The following is a 15,576-nucleotide window of genomic DNA, read 5'->3' as shown; positions in this document are numbered from 1 at the left end:
CGACCATCATCAGTTATTTTGCTCCCCAAATAGCAATACTCCTTTACTACTTTAAGTGTCTCATTTCCTAATCTAATACCCTCAACATCACCCGACTTAATTCGACTACATTCCATTATCCTCGTTTTGCTTTTGTTGATGTTCATTTTATATCCTCCTTTCAAGACACTATCAGTTCCGTTCAACTGCTCGTCCAAGTCCTTTGCTGTCTGTGACCTCAAATTTTTTATTTCTTCTCCATGGATTTTAATACCTACTCCAAATTTTTCTTTTGTTTCCTTTACTGCTTGCTCAATATACAGATTGAATAACATCGGGGAGAGACTACAACCATGTCTCACTCCTTTCCCAACCACTGCTTCCCTTTCATGCCCCTCGACTCTTATAACTGCCATCTGGTTTCTGTACAAATTGTAAATAGCCTTTCGCTCTCTGTATTTTACCCCTGCCACCTTCAGAATTTGAAGGAGAGTATTCCAGTCAACATTGTCAAAAGCTTTCTCAAAGTCTACAAATGCTAGAAACATAGGTTTGCCTTTCCTTAATCTTTCTTCAAAGATAAGTCGTAGGGTCAGTATTGCCTCACGTGTTCCAACATTTCTACGGAATCCAAACTGAGCTTCCCCGAGGTCAGCTTCTACTAGTTTTTCCATTCGTCTGTAAAGAATTCGCGTTAGTATTTTGCAGCTGTGACTTATTAAACTGATAGTTCGGTAATTTTCACATCTGTCAGCACCTGCTTTCTTTGGGATTGGAATTATGTACTTCTTGAAGTCTGAGGGTATTTCGCCTGTCTCATACATCTTGCTCACCAGCTGGTAGTGTTTTGTCATGACTGGCTCTCCCGAGGCCGTCAGTAGTTCCAATGGAATGTTGTCTACTCCGGGGGCCTTGTTTCGACTCAGGTCTTTCAGTGCTCTGTCAAACCCTACACGCGGTATCGTATCTCCCATTTCATCTTCATCTTCATCTACATCCTCTTCCATTTCCATAATATTGTCCTCAAGTATATCACCCTTGTATAGACCCTCTACATACTCCTTCCACCTTTCTGCTTTCCCTTCTTTGCTTAGAACTGGGTTTCCATCCGAGCTCTTGATGTTCATACAAGTGGTTCTCCTATCTCAAAAGGTTTCTTTAATTTTCCTGTAGGCAGTATCTATCTTACCCCTAGTGAGATAAGCCTCTACATCCTTACATTTGTCCTCTAGCCATCCCTGCTTAGCCATTTTGCACTTCCTGTCGATCTCATTTTTGAGACGTCTGTATTCCTTTTTGCCTGCTTCATTTACTGCATTTTCATATTTTCTCCTTTCATCAATTAAATTCAATATTTCTTCTGTCACCCAAGGATTTCTACTAGCCCTCGTCTTTTTACCTACTTGATCCTCTGCTGCCTTCACTACTTCATCCCTCAAAGCTACCCATTCTTCTTCTACTGTATTTCTTTCCCCCATTCCTGTCAATTGTTCCCTTATGCTCTGCCTGAAACTCTGTACAACTTCTGGTTCTTTCAGTTTATCCAGGTCCTATCTCCTTAAATTCGCACCTTTTTGCAGTTTCTTCAGTTTTAATCTACAGGTCATAACCAATAGATTGTGGTCAGAGTCCACATCTGCCCCTGGAAATGTCTTAAAATTTAAAACATGGTTCCTAAATCTCTGTCTTACCATTATATAATCTATCTGATACCTTTTAGTATCTCTAGGGTTCTTCCACGTATACAACCTTCTTTCATGATTCTTAAACCAAGTGTTAGCTATGATTAAGTTGTGCTCTGTGCAAAATTCTACTAGGCGGCCTCCTCTTTCATTTCTTAGCCCCAATCCATATTCACCTACTATGTTTCCTTCTCTCTCTTTTCCTACACTCGAATTCCAGTCACCCATTACTATTAAATTTTCGTCTCCCTTCACTATCTGAATAATTTCTTTTATTTCATCGTACATTTCTTCAATTTCTTCATCATCTGCAGAGCTAGTTGGCATATAAACTTGTACTACTGTAGTAGGTGTGGGCTTCGTATCTATCTTGGCCACAATAATGCGTTCACTATGCTGTTTGTAGTAGCTTACCTGCATTCCTATTTTCCTATTCATTATTAAACCTACTCCTGCATTACCCCTATTTGATTTTGTGTTTATAACCCTGTAGTCACCTGACCAGAAGTCTTGTTCCTCCTGCCACCGAACCTCACTAATTCCCACTATATCTAACTTTAACCTATCCATTTCCCTTTTTAAATTTTCTAACCTACCTGCCCGATTAAGGGATCTGACATTCCACGCTCCGATCCGTAGAATGCCAGTTTTCTTTCTCCTGATAACGACATCCTCCTGAGTAGTCCCCGCCCGGATATCCGAATGGGGGACTATTTTACCTCCAGAATATTTTACCCAAGAGGACGCCATCATCATTTAATCATACAGTAAAGCTGCATGCCCTCGGGAAAGATTACGGCCGTAGTTTCCCCTTGCTTTCAGCCGTTCGCAATACCAGCACAGGCCGTTTTGGTTAGTGTTACAAGGCCAGATCAGTCAATCATCCAGACTGTTGCCCTGCTACTACTGAAAAGGCTGCTGCCCCTCTTCAGGAACCACACGTTTGTCTGGCCTCTCAACAGATACCCCTCTATTGTGGTTGCACCTTCGGTATGGCTATCTGTATCGCTGAGGCACGCAAGCCTCTCCACCAATGGCAAGGTCCATGGTTCATGGGGGGAGGCAGTTTAAGTTAATCCCCAGTTTAAGTTAATGTGTCATCTGTGAATTTATGGACACTTATTTCAAAGCCTATCACACCCATTTCATGTCATTAGAATTAATTTCATTTTTGTGAGAGAGCTTTCAATAAAACTCTGCTGCAGTAGTTACTGAAAGCTTCACACATTGCCCTCTTGATGGCAAAATGTGTTTCTTTCACTCTCTATGGTTCTACACTTTGTTTCACACTTATTATGCAGAAGTCGCTGTTTCATTAGAAGTTTCATAACAGTGCCTGTGTACCAGAGAGTGACCCTCTTGTTATGATCTGTAGTATTAGATAGTGTACATATCTGTCCAGTTAAGTGAACTATTCTTTTAAACTTGAGCCACAGTTCTTCTACATGCACTGCCAAAAGGTAAAAGTTTTGGATGTTCCTCATTGAGAAGTAACATGATTGCCTCTGTAGCTAACTTACTAAATATGTAAAACTTCCTACTGCTTTTAGCTGCCCTTTGTGATTTAGTAATAATTGTTGCTGCAGCTGCCACATGGTCACTGATAAGAGTTTCAGTACACGCATCATCAAAGGAGATTCTTTTGGGAATAAGATCTCCATTGAAAATAATAATATGACAAAAATCATGCATGTTTCTATGGGTGATGGAGTAATTTGTATCTACTGAAAGGCAAGTAAACATATTATTTTTAGTCACTAATTTTCAAAGTTATTTCAGTGGAACAAAATGGTTTACCTACTTCATTTTGATGTGTTTTGGTCTTGATAGCAAATACAACCTTATTTTTAAGTTAAAAAAAAAGAAGAAAGAAAGAAAGAAAGAGGCTAATTAGTCGTGTTTAAATTGAAGTCAGTATAAGATTATTTGATATGAGGGCCAAGTGCAATATAAATAGTTGATGAGGGTCCAAAGGGTGACTGGCAAGGGGTAAATAAAAGTAAACTAATCAACGACCCAAAGGGTTGTTTGAATGTAATTCCTCACTGAGTGTTAACCTGTTGCAGTGGTGTGTCCTGCATATCATCTGACTTGAGAACTGACCAATGTCGTCAGTTATATGGGGAAATGTATATTTTAACATCCATTCAGATCCATACTGCAGTCCAGCACTTTATCATTTGTGAAGTACAGTGCTAGATATGAAAGTCACATTTAGTACTAAAAAAAGTTGTGAGACTAAAGTGATTTCAGTTGATGTTTTGAAAATAAGTGGCTTAACTACCAAGCCTCACAACAGAGGACTCTTTGTGAACAACACTCGGCACAAAAAAAGAATTCACCAAGGCCAGTTGAGGGGCTGAAATAAGTTGGGGAGAAAGATATTTGATTGGAGTGAGAGTATGATATCCGTGTGACAAAACACACGCATTAGTGCTGATATGTGAAAACAATTCACTGTGTAGATCCAAATAAAACTGCAGGCCTGCTCTTAATTTTGAGTTTTCAGGGATGCGAGAGGGAGGGGGAGGGGGTTGGGGTGGAGGAAGAGAGAAGCTTGCTAGAAAAAAATTGTCACATTACTCATTTACAGAAACTGTTTACAGTACAACAGTATGGTCATCGCCATTGCCGGTCCCAATCCCAGGGACCCATCTCGAAAGTCATGGGGAAGGAGGAGGGGGAGGAGTAACAACCTCATAAAAAACCTTGGTCCATCTTGCTCTGGATGGTGGCACCCAGTTAGGGCTCCTACCTAGGGCTACAGGCGAAGCTCGGCTAACGGTCTCGAAGGTGGAAGAGGAATGTCACTTTCCAATGGCAGAGAGAGCGGAAGAGCCGCTGAAACATATCAGGTAGTGGCTGTACTCCATGTTAGGGGTGGCTACCAAAGGTGTCTGTGTCCCCATGTCAGGGGCAGCCTGAACACATCTTCTGGGGCTAACAACTTCAGTCATATAACTGGACAGACACGAGCTGTCGCATAAAAAAAAAAAAGAATTAGCTCATTGAATAGATCACATTATGGAATCGAGATTACCCCAGGGGGACAATCCCCCGTTGGCAAAGTTCAACACAAGCAGGTGTTCGGATTCTGGGGGACCTGCCAAAAAGTGCATAAGGGAAGAGTCGGAGCTCCCAAGAATCTCAAAGAAGATTAAAGCTGAAAAGACTTTCATAATTGGAACCATAAATGTACAGACAATGATTAAGACTGGTAAATTTAAACAGGTAATTGATGTGGTGATAGAGAGAAGCATTGGAATATTAGCAATGCATGAAACAAGATACTCTGACGAAGATACAGTGGAGTCAGAAGGCTTCATAATACTGAAAAGGAAACCAGGAATTAGAGTGGGAAAGAAAAGACATGTTCCTAGATTCTTTGGTACGGGGTTTATAGTAGACAAATGATAAAAGGATGGCATAACTGAAATGAAGAGCAGGTCAGAAAGGATATCCACACTGACATTTCAAACAGGGAACAAAAAGTGTACAAGAATAAATGGACATGCGCCTACAAATGACAAGAACAGGAAAGACAAGATAGTTGTGGAGAGTGTCTGGGAGGAGGTAGATGATACACTGAAAAACATACCATATAGACATGTAGAGAGACTTGTAGGAGATTATAATGCACAGATTGGAAGAGAGAAGCAACATAAAGGAGTAGTGGGTGAGTACACCGCACACCAGTGGACAAAAAAAATTTGGAGAAAGACTAATTGAACTGTGTTGAGAACACAAAATGAGATTGATGACAACACTCTTCAGTGCCAAACTGTGTAAGAAAGACATTGGCAAACCCATGCACCTACCTGGAGGAATTCCAAATTGACCACATAGCAATCAGCTGGACAAACACTAAAGAGATCATGAACACAAAGGTCAGGAAGACCACAAGAATAGAATCGGATCACTATCTTACAGAAGTTAAGTGCCTTTGGATTCCAAACAGGGACAGACTGCCACAGACGAATAGAAGAACAGAAAACATAAAGGTGGACAGAGACAAATTAAGCCACAATCGATCCAGATATGAGGAAGGAAAAATGGCGAAACGGGCTGAACTATGGGGAAAGGAAGAAAAGAAACAGAAGCACTGGTAGTGGAACAAAGAATATGAGGAAGTGGTAGAAGCTCTCAGGAAAGCCAAGCCTGGAGAGACTGGAGCAGCAAGAAGGACCTGGAAAAATGGGAAGTTTTCTTAGGAGCAAAAAAGGAAGCGGCCCGAACAATAAGATTGACCAGAAGACAGAAGACGAAGCAGGAACTGGAAGAGATTGAGACCAACTTCAGGAAAAAGAGCAGCAGACACTTTTTTGGGAAATTCAAAAAGAGTCTGATTGGATACAAGGGTAGAGAACTGTTTATAAGAGATAAGAAAGGGAAGCTGGTTGTTAGTGTGAAGGAGAACTGTCGGATTTTTGCAGAGTACTTTCATGACATGCTGAACTGTGAACCATATGAAGATGAGCTGGAACTGGGAACTGACACAGAAGAGAGAGAGCCATGCCCTCCAACCAGGGATGAAGTCGAACATGCCATAAGCGATCTAAGGAATAATAAGGTAACTGGAGAAGATGGTATACCATCCGAGATGATGAAGTGGGGAGGCAACAAAGCAATAGACAACATGACCAACATAATCCACCAGATCTGGAGAACAAAGAAGTTGCCAGAAGGATTGAAGAATGCAATCGTAGTACCAATACATAAAAAGGGGGACAAGAGAGATGCAAACAACTACAGAGGAATATCGCCACTAGAGGTCGGATACAAGGTGCTGTCAAAACTATTGCTCAAGAGAGTAGAACAACAGGTAGAAAGTACAGTTGGCGACTACCAAGCGGAATTCAGGAAGGGAAGAGGTTGTATAGAACAGATATTTATCCTGAAGCAACTGATAGAACATAGGGCCTAAAAAAAACAAAAAGACAGTAATAACATTCGTGGACATCACAAAGGCACATGACTCCATCGACAGCCTGACTCTTGTTAGGATCCTGAAGAACAGGACTGGATGGAACTACACAAGAACACACACACAAAAAAAAAAAAAAAAAAAAATAATTCTGACAGACACAAAAGCAAAGGTGAGATTCAGAGGAGCACCGTTAGAAGAATTTGAGATCAAGACTGGTGTTGAATCGGGAGATGGATTGTCACCATTTTTGTTCAATATATCACTGGACGAAGTAATCCGGCAGTGGATAGCAATAAATGAGGAAATGGGAATACCAAAGACACATGTGGGAGACAAAAAGGACAACAGTGCTCAAGTGGACTGCCTAGCATTTGCAGAGGACATAGCAATAGTAAGTGAGACGGAAGAATACGCAAAGACAGAACTCGACAACTTAAGTAAGGTAGTCAGAAAGGTGGGACTGAGGATCGCCTATAAGAAGACAGACATTAAATACCACTGCAGTCGGGGAAACACCAGAATGCACTTTGCAAATTGTGGGCACATTTAAATACCTGGGAGAATTTATAACAGGAAGGAGCAGGAGCAAGGAGGGAATAATAGAAAGGATAAAGAAGATGAGGTTAGTGTTCTGCCTGATGAGAGAGATATACAATAAAAAGAATATATCCACAGAGGCAGAGATAAACCACTACAAGGCAACAGTGAGGAATGCAGTATTATATGCTGCTGAGACAATGACACGAGGAAAAAATGGGGCAGAACAACTACAGAAGGAAGAGAGAAAAATACTAGGTCCCAAAAGAGGTTGAGAGAGGTGGATGCGAAGACCTAGGGAAGAGTTGTACTGAAACATGAGAACAATATCTGGGGAAATCGGACCCAAAAGTGCAAGGTTTGCTGGACATGTAGTTAGGATGAGTATGGACAGAATGCTGAAGAGAGTATGGGAAACAACAGGGAGGACAAGGGGAAAGATAGGAACCAAGTGGGTTGTTGAACTTCAGAAGGACTGGTTGGAATTGGGGATCAAGGTCGAAGGAAAGGAAAAAATTGGAGGAACAAATATACATCGACCAATCTAACATCACGATAAGCCTTCGTTTTTCATTTCCTAAAAGTGCTGCTGGGACATTTGGGTTGTGTGCCTCTTCCAGCAATAGCTCTGCCAGAGAAGACATCCATTGGATGGAGACAGCACTTATTTGCATAAACCTCCCAGAGAACTCGCCTGTCTGTGGTGTATGTTTAAGGTCTTCACAAATTCTGAGGTCTTCAACCGTATTATTTGTTGAGAGTGGATTTTTCCCGGCTTTTCCCCTCTGTGGGAATTGGTTGATGAACAGAAATCTGAAGATCATTCTCAACTTTGATACAACACTGCACATTTGGTTAAAACCATACTCATTGCCAACTTGTCAGTTGGATGTACTTTTCACATAAAAATAACCAAGAGTGTAGTGTTTGTATTGTAGCTGTGCCGAATTCTGAAGCTTGTCGATGATTTCCTTTTGACATTGCCACTCTTTTGTGGAGATTAAATATTATTTGTTAGTTGCAGAAAAATTGTGCCCATCCTGACTTGTAAAGTAATGGAACTGTGAGCACAAAAATAGTCACTATTTAAATGAAATATCAACAATCAATAACACATTGTTCCTCTTAAACTGCAATTAGTTTCCAAATACTAGGATCTGTTGCTTCATCTCAAAGTAAGGAAGAAGCACTATAATTAAAGTGTCTATGATGTGAAAATATACCTGTATTTGTTGGGTTCCATAGTTAAGCTGTGCTCTAATCATTCTCGGTGTTCCTGTAAAGCATCTGTGTATGTTAGCTCATTTTACTTGTGCTTTCAGTCATCACCAGGCTGATTCTTAAGTAAGTCTTCTGAAACTCATCATTTTAAGATGTGGATACCCTACATTCAGTATTGCAGATGGTGTCCAGTATCTGGGTAATATGTTTTCTAAACTATGGTTGGCTGCTGTACCTGAAAATTGTACATTAATGGTATGCTAGGTCCAGTTTCTTCTCCCCCCCCCCCCCCCCCCCCCGGTAGGCTATAATTAAAGGGCAAGTTCATAGAAAACAAATATTTTATTGCCAAAAGTTTTGTACGCTGTTGTTACTTTTCAACATTTTTTGAAGAGGGTATTGCAAAGTTTGGCCACAGCTACCATAAAAGTCTCAATATTTTTGGTGATTATGTTGAAAAGTAACCACAAGTCTACAAAACTTTTGGTGTTAAAGTAACTGTTTTCTATGAACTTGTCTTTTATTTTTAGCTGGTCAAAGAAACATTCCACATGGGAAAAATACATTAAAAAAGATGCTGTGACTTGCCAAACGGGAAAGTGCTGGTAGACAGACACAATAAAAAACACACACACACACACACACACACACACACACACACACACACACACACACACACACACACAAAAAAAAATATCAAGCTTTCGCAACCCACGGTTGCTTCATCAGGAAAGAGGGAAGGAGAGGGAAAGACGAAAGGATGTGGGTTTTAAGGGAGAGATTAAGGAGTCATTCCAATGCTGGGAGCGGAAAGACTTGCCTTTGGGGGAAAAGGGGACAGGTATACACTCGCGCGCGTGGCTTTACATATGTCTGCATATGTGCGGATGGATGGATGGATGGATGGATGGATGGATGGATGGATGGATGGATGGATGGATGGATGTGTGTGTGTGTGTGTGTGTGTGTGTGTGTGTGTGTGTGTGTGTGTGTGTGTGTGTGATCAACCTGCCAGCGCTTTCGTTTGGTAAGTCACATTATAAGGTGGAGTTTGAGGGGGGGGGGGTTTATAATAATTTTAACATTCTTATTTGAATGGCATTTAGTTTATTTTTGGAGTCAGAATGGCATGTAATATCTCTGTACAGGTGGAGTTTAACTCTGATAATGCTTTTATTGGCTTACTGAGTTCATTAGGAAGCTTTATTTCTACCTTGTATTACAGAATAAGTAGACAAAATCGTCGAGTGTTATGCTACTAATTCAGTTATCTGTACTAGAAACAGGTTTTTGTTGTAGTAAAGATAAGTATGAGAGAAATGTAGATATCAGACTTGAGTAGTTTCTTCAACTACCTCAGTGTGAGTAAATTGACCTTATATATCAGTGACAATAGTCTCATGGACAAAACAATGCAAGGCTATGAATGGGCTTGAAATTAATGCAAATTTCACATGCTGTGTGTTTTCATTTATGTTACTCCATTTTTTTTATCGTTTCAGTGTCTCCGGAAAGTAGCAAAGTTTATTGCAGAGCAAAATGAGCGTGTTTATGCTCCACGTGGGCTTCTTATAACTGATCCTTCTGAAAGAGGATTGAGAGTTGTATCCTTTCAAAACAACAATTAAAAAGTTATTTAACTGTGTGATAAACTTGCCTTGAAGTGCATTCATTCTTTAATAAATCCTCTGCTGCTTCTGCATGGTTAATTATAAAGTTACATGGTAAAAGTGATTGCATTGGTTTGCAGGATTTTTGTGAATTAAGGACAGAAATTGCTGCCTCCTTTCTTTTGTGTTTACTATGAGTTGTTGAACCAGTTTATTGTTTGTGGTGTCTTGAAGCAAGAGAAGAGAGTTTTGTTGTGGTGGTGGTGTTGGTGGTGGTGGTGGTGGTGGTGGTGGTGGTGGTGGTGGTGGTGGTGGTTGTGGTGGCAAATGTCAAAAAACAACAGTAAGGGTTCTTGGGTGTGTGGCACTTCCAATTTCTAGTTGCTGAAGTGAATGGAGAGAGTTGCCTGGATCTTACACAATGCACATAAAGTGAAGAGATAATACTTTCCAGCTGTTTAACGAAGTGTTTGCAGCAATGAACATTTGTGACAAGTTCCAACTGTGGAGATCAGTTGACACACTAAACTTCGATTTGGCCTGACAGTTTGCACAGCTTGTAACAGTAGGTAGCACACTGCCCGTGAAATGAAATGCAGGATCAGTGTTAGAACCCTGCTTCAGCACACAGTTTGAGAGTGTAACAACTATTCATTCAATAGCTTGTCATACCTACTGTCTAATGTTACTAGTGAAAGCAAGAGGCAAGATAACCACTACCTGTAAGCCCTCACTTTACTAAAATTTTCATCCCAGTGGTATATGTATCTACTTAGTATGGGAATATCAGAAACACATTTCATGTAAATATTTCCTTCTTATATGTGTAATACTGGACACATTTAAGTTCCTCACAGTATTGTAAATATGTGGTACCTTGCTCATCCAGACCATACGAGGCATGCTCAGAAAATTCTGGAACTTAGTCCACAAAATTTTCCTACACTTACATTTTACTTATTGTGCATGGTATCCTTTGAAATACTCTCCTTCATATTGATACACCGCTCCCAATGCTGCTTTCACTTCTGAAAGCAGTTTTGGTATGCCTCATGCCGGATTGTACAAAGTGCTGTCTGCAGTTTTTATTTTCTCTCGTCTACCATAGCAAATCTTTGTCTTTTCAACAATGTTTGCAGCTGTGGAAATAAAGAAAAACTCCACAGGAGCCAGGTCTGGAGAGCACAGAGGATGAGACAGCAGAGTGAATTCATTTTTTGTGCAATAGACATGCACCAATAGGTATGGCTGTGTGAGTCTGCTATCACGATGCGGGAGCCATGAATTGTCTCACCAATTTTCAGGTCATTTCCATCTCACATTTTCTCGCAGGTGTCCCAACACATTCCAATAGTATCATCGATTAACAGTTTGTCCCTGTGGCATGAATTCATGATGAACTAATCCCGTCAGTCGAAGAAAATTATCAACATGGCTTTGACATTTGACATGACCTGACGAGCTTTGTTCGGCCTTGGAGAAAATTTCCTGGCCAATTGTGAAGGTTGAGCCTTGGTATCTACAACGTAACTGTAAACCCATGTCTCATCACCAGTTATGATTCTCTTAAGGAACATCTTGTTCTCATTTGTGCGATCCAAAAGCTCTTCCAGATTGGAAGGCAAAGGTCTTTCTGGTCCTGACTCATGAGCCATGGAACAAACTTGGAGGCAACACGATGCATTCCAAGATGATGTGTGAGGATTTCATGACACAATCCAACTGAAACGTTACATTGTTCTTAAATTTCTCAGAGAGTCAGTCTTAGATTGGCATGCACAATTTTGTTGGCATTTTAGGCATGAGCATCACCGGTAGACGTCAGAGGTCATTCTGTTTGAGGGTCATCTTTATCTTCCTTCTGGCCATTTTTGAACTGTATGAATGCTTTGTGATACTGAGTATGGCTTAAGCACTCATCACCGTAGGCTTCATGCATCATTTGTTGTGCCCCTGTAAAGGTTTTCTTAAGTTTCAAACTAAATTTAATGCAGACGTGTTGCTCCTCTAACTCTGCCATCTCAAAATTCGCAAACTGTGTGACACAATGTTCTACTCAATACAGTACTGAACAATAACTAACAGATATAAAACCAAAAAAAATTATGAATGTTCCGAAATTTTTTGAATAAACCTCATAAATAAATATCCTACAACATTCCTTCCCAAATACCCATCTTATCATATAATATTGTGCAGGCTTTGAGCCATTCAATACATTCCTTTGTCAAGATACTGACCTTCTCTCACCATGACCTGAGATGGAGGAGATCCAACCCAGGATTTTGCGTACACCACTTCAAAGCACTATGCTATTGCCAACCAAATATAAACAGCATCACAGCTCATCCTTCCACTGCTCTTACTCTGGCTTATGTTTCCCTGAGTATATTCCCCTGTGGATGGCCTATATAGAAGACCTTCCATACAATCAGCCATAGCTTATTCATGGACTCCAACCAGAAGAATTTTATTTTTGATCAGAGGTGATAGGGTCACATGTGAAAGCAGCCTTGTTACATACCATATTTACTTCAATTGTTGTTGTTGTTGTTGTTGTTGTACGTACAATGAGAGTATGAAAGTTGACCAGCCGTCTATCCACATGAAGGCCCATGTCCCAGCTGTGGCTAACTGTTAACTTGTGGCAGAACTTCTCTTTCAGTGTAATACTGTTTCTTTGACTACTGTTAGCTATATATTCACAAATATTCCACGAAGTACAACTTTGTTGTCTACTTTTGTATGTTCTTGACATGAAGCCACATCTGTGTGTAAATATGGGAAAAAACTTCACTTCATGTAAAATTCAACTTTATTGCATTACCATCTCATCTTTGTATGTAAATAAGATGGTTCAAATGGCTCTGAGCACTATGGGACTTAACATCTGTGGTCATCTGTCCCCTAGAACTTAGAACTACTTAAACCTAACTAACCTAAGGACATCACACACATCCATGCCCGAGGCAGGATTCGAACCGGCGACCGTAGTAGTTGCGCTGTAAATAAGGGTGTGACTCCTTAACTAATAATCAGATAGAGATTTCCATACTGAATGAGCCAGCAGCGACCAGAACGTGACTTTCCCTTTCGGAGTCAACAGAAGAATTTTTTATGTGACTGTTCATTCTCTTTAATTGGTGAGCGCATTGGAAGCTAGTGCAGTGTTTGACTCCGAGGTGTGATATTCTGGCACTGGATAGCATGCCACAACGTTGTTCCGTTGTGGGTGGTGGTTTTGTTCCTTGAAAGCTTGCTTTAGCTTGGTGCAGAAAGTGAAGCTCAGATGTGCATACTTTGCTGAGAAGCCGGTTATGAGATTTAAATTTGCATCACTGGCAATTACTCCTAAGTATATGCAAAGCGTTATTCTTATTTGTTAAACTATGTAAGCATACAGTTATCATTATTATACCACTCTTTTTATTTTATTTGTTTATGTAAAGATATTTGTGCAATATCTTTGTAGATAAAAAATAATTTTTTTGTTCTTTTAATATTTCCAGGTGCCACAATTTTCCTGTTAAATCATATGACCACAGTTTATGTGCTGCAAAATATTAATTATTATGACTGATCATGACAAGAATGTTGCTTATTTATATATAATAATTATTTGAAGACAGCAGTATGTTACACAGTAAAAATAGAATTTTATGCTGTCATTTGTTTTTTCTATACTTAAAAACTATAAAGGATTTAATGTTTCTTTATTCACAGTTAGTATGTCCTCATATTAAATAGCCAATTACTCGTATAATTTAATGATAGGAGAGAAAAGCCATGAAAAATAAAATGTGAGTAAATGACAGACAACTCGGTTAGTTTTTAAGGTTGATAATAGAAATCAACAGGCCAGGCCACAAACACTCTTGGTGTCACAAACTGTATCTTAAGGGGAAAACACTAAAAAAGTAATGAGATTTGTGATGCTGAGTTAATGAGATGGCAGTATTTTGCTGCTTTATACAGGTTGGACCTTACTATAGCCTTATTCTTAATGTAGCAGAACTAGTTACAGATTATTTTAAGTCATGAAGTTCATCTAATATTTCACAATTGGACTGGCGCCTGGGAACAAAGTTAATATTTGGTTCGAAGGATAATTATATGTCGTCCTCTTTAGAAGCCATTGTATGCTCAGTTTATTTGTGGGAATAAGAACATAATTTATTCATATATCGAGTGAGTGGGTGACCATGTCTGAGGTGGAGAATTATGTGAAACGATATTTGGGAGGTACTGAGGGAGACAAGCAGATAAACCTTGGAGATTTACTTGTTAGTGGTTGGTGTCTGATGAAATAACAGTTTGATTCATCCTTTTTTTATGTGGCTGCCAGACAAGTTGTCACATTGTGAGAAGGTTTACATGGTGTTGTATAACATTTTGAATGTTTGAGGCTCTCGTTTTTATGTTTGGGTACTAGTGGCCAGTCAAGTTCCATTCTTTATGTGTGCGACTAAGCAAGGTGATGTATTAGTGCAATTAATAGTAGTGTGGTTCAAACTCGTATCCTGCCATCCTGATTTAGGTTTTCTGTGGTTTTATCAAAGCATTTAAGGTGGATGCTGAGAGGAGCCTTTGAAATAGGCCATTTACTTTCCGCATCCTTGCCCTACCCTATCTCGAGCCCTTTACTTAATGACTTTGTTGTTGATTGGGGTAAGCCTTAATTTTATTTCCTTTTTATTTCTGTGTATTTAATTAAAATAGTTTTATAAAAGCATTTCTTGTATGTCATGGGAACTGTACTATGACACTTTATTCAAGAATGAAAATGTAGAAACTCTCAAATTGTAATATTGAGCAAAATGAATATGTTCTGAAAAAATTAGCAGTTGGTTTGTATCTGTGAAAAGCCAAGCATTTATATTTCAGGTGACAATGTTCCCATGTGTATTTGTGTAGGTAGTGGATTTAGTCAATTTCCGTGTGTACTTAAAATTTCACATTTTAGTTGCATCATTTCACATTCTTGTGTGTTGCATTAGTTGTGGTAATGTGCAGAAAGATGCGTAAAAAGTTAAAATTATTATACTGCATTTAATGGTAAGTGTTTGAGGTACTTCAGATGACTAAACGAGGAAAGGTGTGTATTTATTGATGTCCTGGTTTGTGCCACTTGTAAGCAGATCGTCTACTTTTCTAACTTGTCTTTGTTTAAATATATGTAAAACTACTAAAAAAAATAAAGTGGAAACTACTGCTTATAAATTTACTTCTTAAACATTTGTGATTTATTAGTGTATGTCGGCATACCCCAGTTTTAGTACCAAACAGTTAGCACATTGGGCTTGTATTTGGGTAGACAGTGGTTCAAATTGCCAACCAGTTTCAGATTTAGCACAATTTCCCTAAATTGCTTAAGATAATGATTTCTTTGAAAGGAGTATGACTGATTTCCATTTCCATCATAGCCTATTTCAGCTTGTGCTTCATCTCTAATCACCTTGTCAATGATGAGACATTAAATCATAATTATCCTTTCTTCCTACAATTTTCAGTAATCATAAAGGATCAGATAAGTTTATCTACAAGAACTTCATATATATATATATATATATATATATATATATATATATATATATATATATATATATATATATATATGTCT

The 15,576-nt window shown here is 39.2% G+C and overlaps 1 protein-coding gene across 2 annotated transcripts in view; it reads left to right on the top strand.

The window, feature by feature from the left end:
* The window catches only part of LOC126354745 (golgin subfamily A member 7), a 48,319-nt gene extending 33,139 nt beyond the window's left edge, over window positions 1-15,180 (top strand). The window contains exons 4-6 of one of the 2 annotated variants that reach the window (XR_007565378.1): window positions 9,849-9,950; window positions 12,996-13,347; window positions 13,466-15,180. Coding sequence is in view for 1 of the 2 variants with exons in the window: in XM_050004624.1 (XP_049860581.1) it covers window positions 9,849-9,950; window positions 12,996-13,040 (147 nt within the window). In the remaining variant the exon portion in view is untranslated. Of the gene's footprint in view, window positions 1-9,848; window positions 9,951-12,995 lie in introns of both variants that reach the window. The other variant, XM_050004624.1, reaches the window with a different exon arrangement.
* The last annotated feature ends 396 nt before the right edge of the window (window positions 15,181-15,576 follow it).

Source organism: Schistocerca gregaria, chromosome 3 (genome assembly GCF_023897955.1).
Source record: "Schistocerca gregaria isolate iqSchGreg1 chromosome 3, iqSchGreg1.2, whole genome shotgun sequence".
Taxonomy (NCBI): domain Eukaryota; kingdom Metazoa; phylum Arthropoda; class Insecta; order Orthoptera; family Acrididae; genus Schistocerca; species Schistocerca gregaria.
This window is presented reverse-complemented; position numbering and strand designations above follow the sequence as displayed.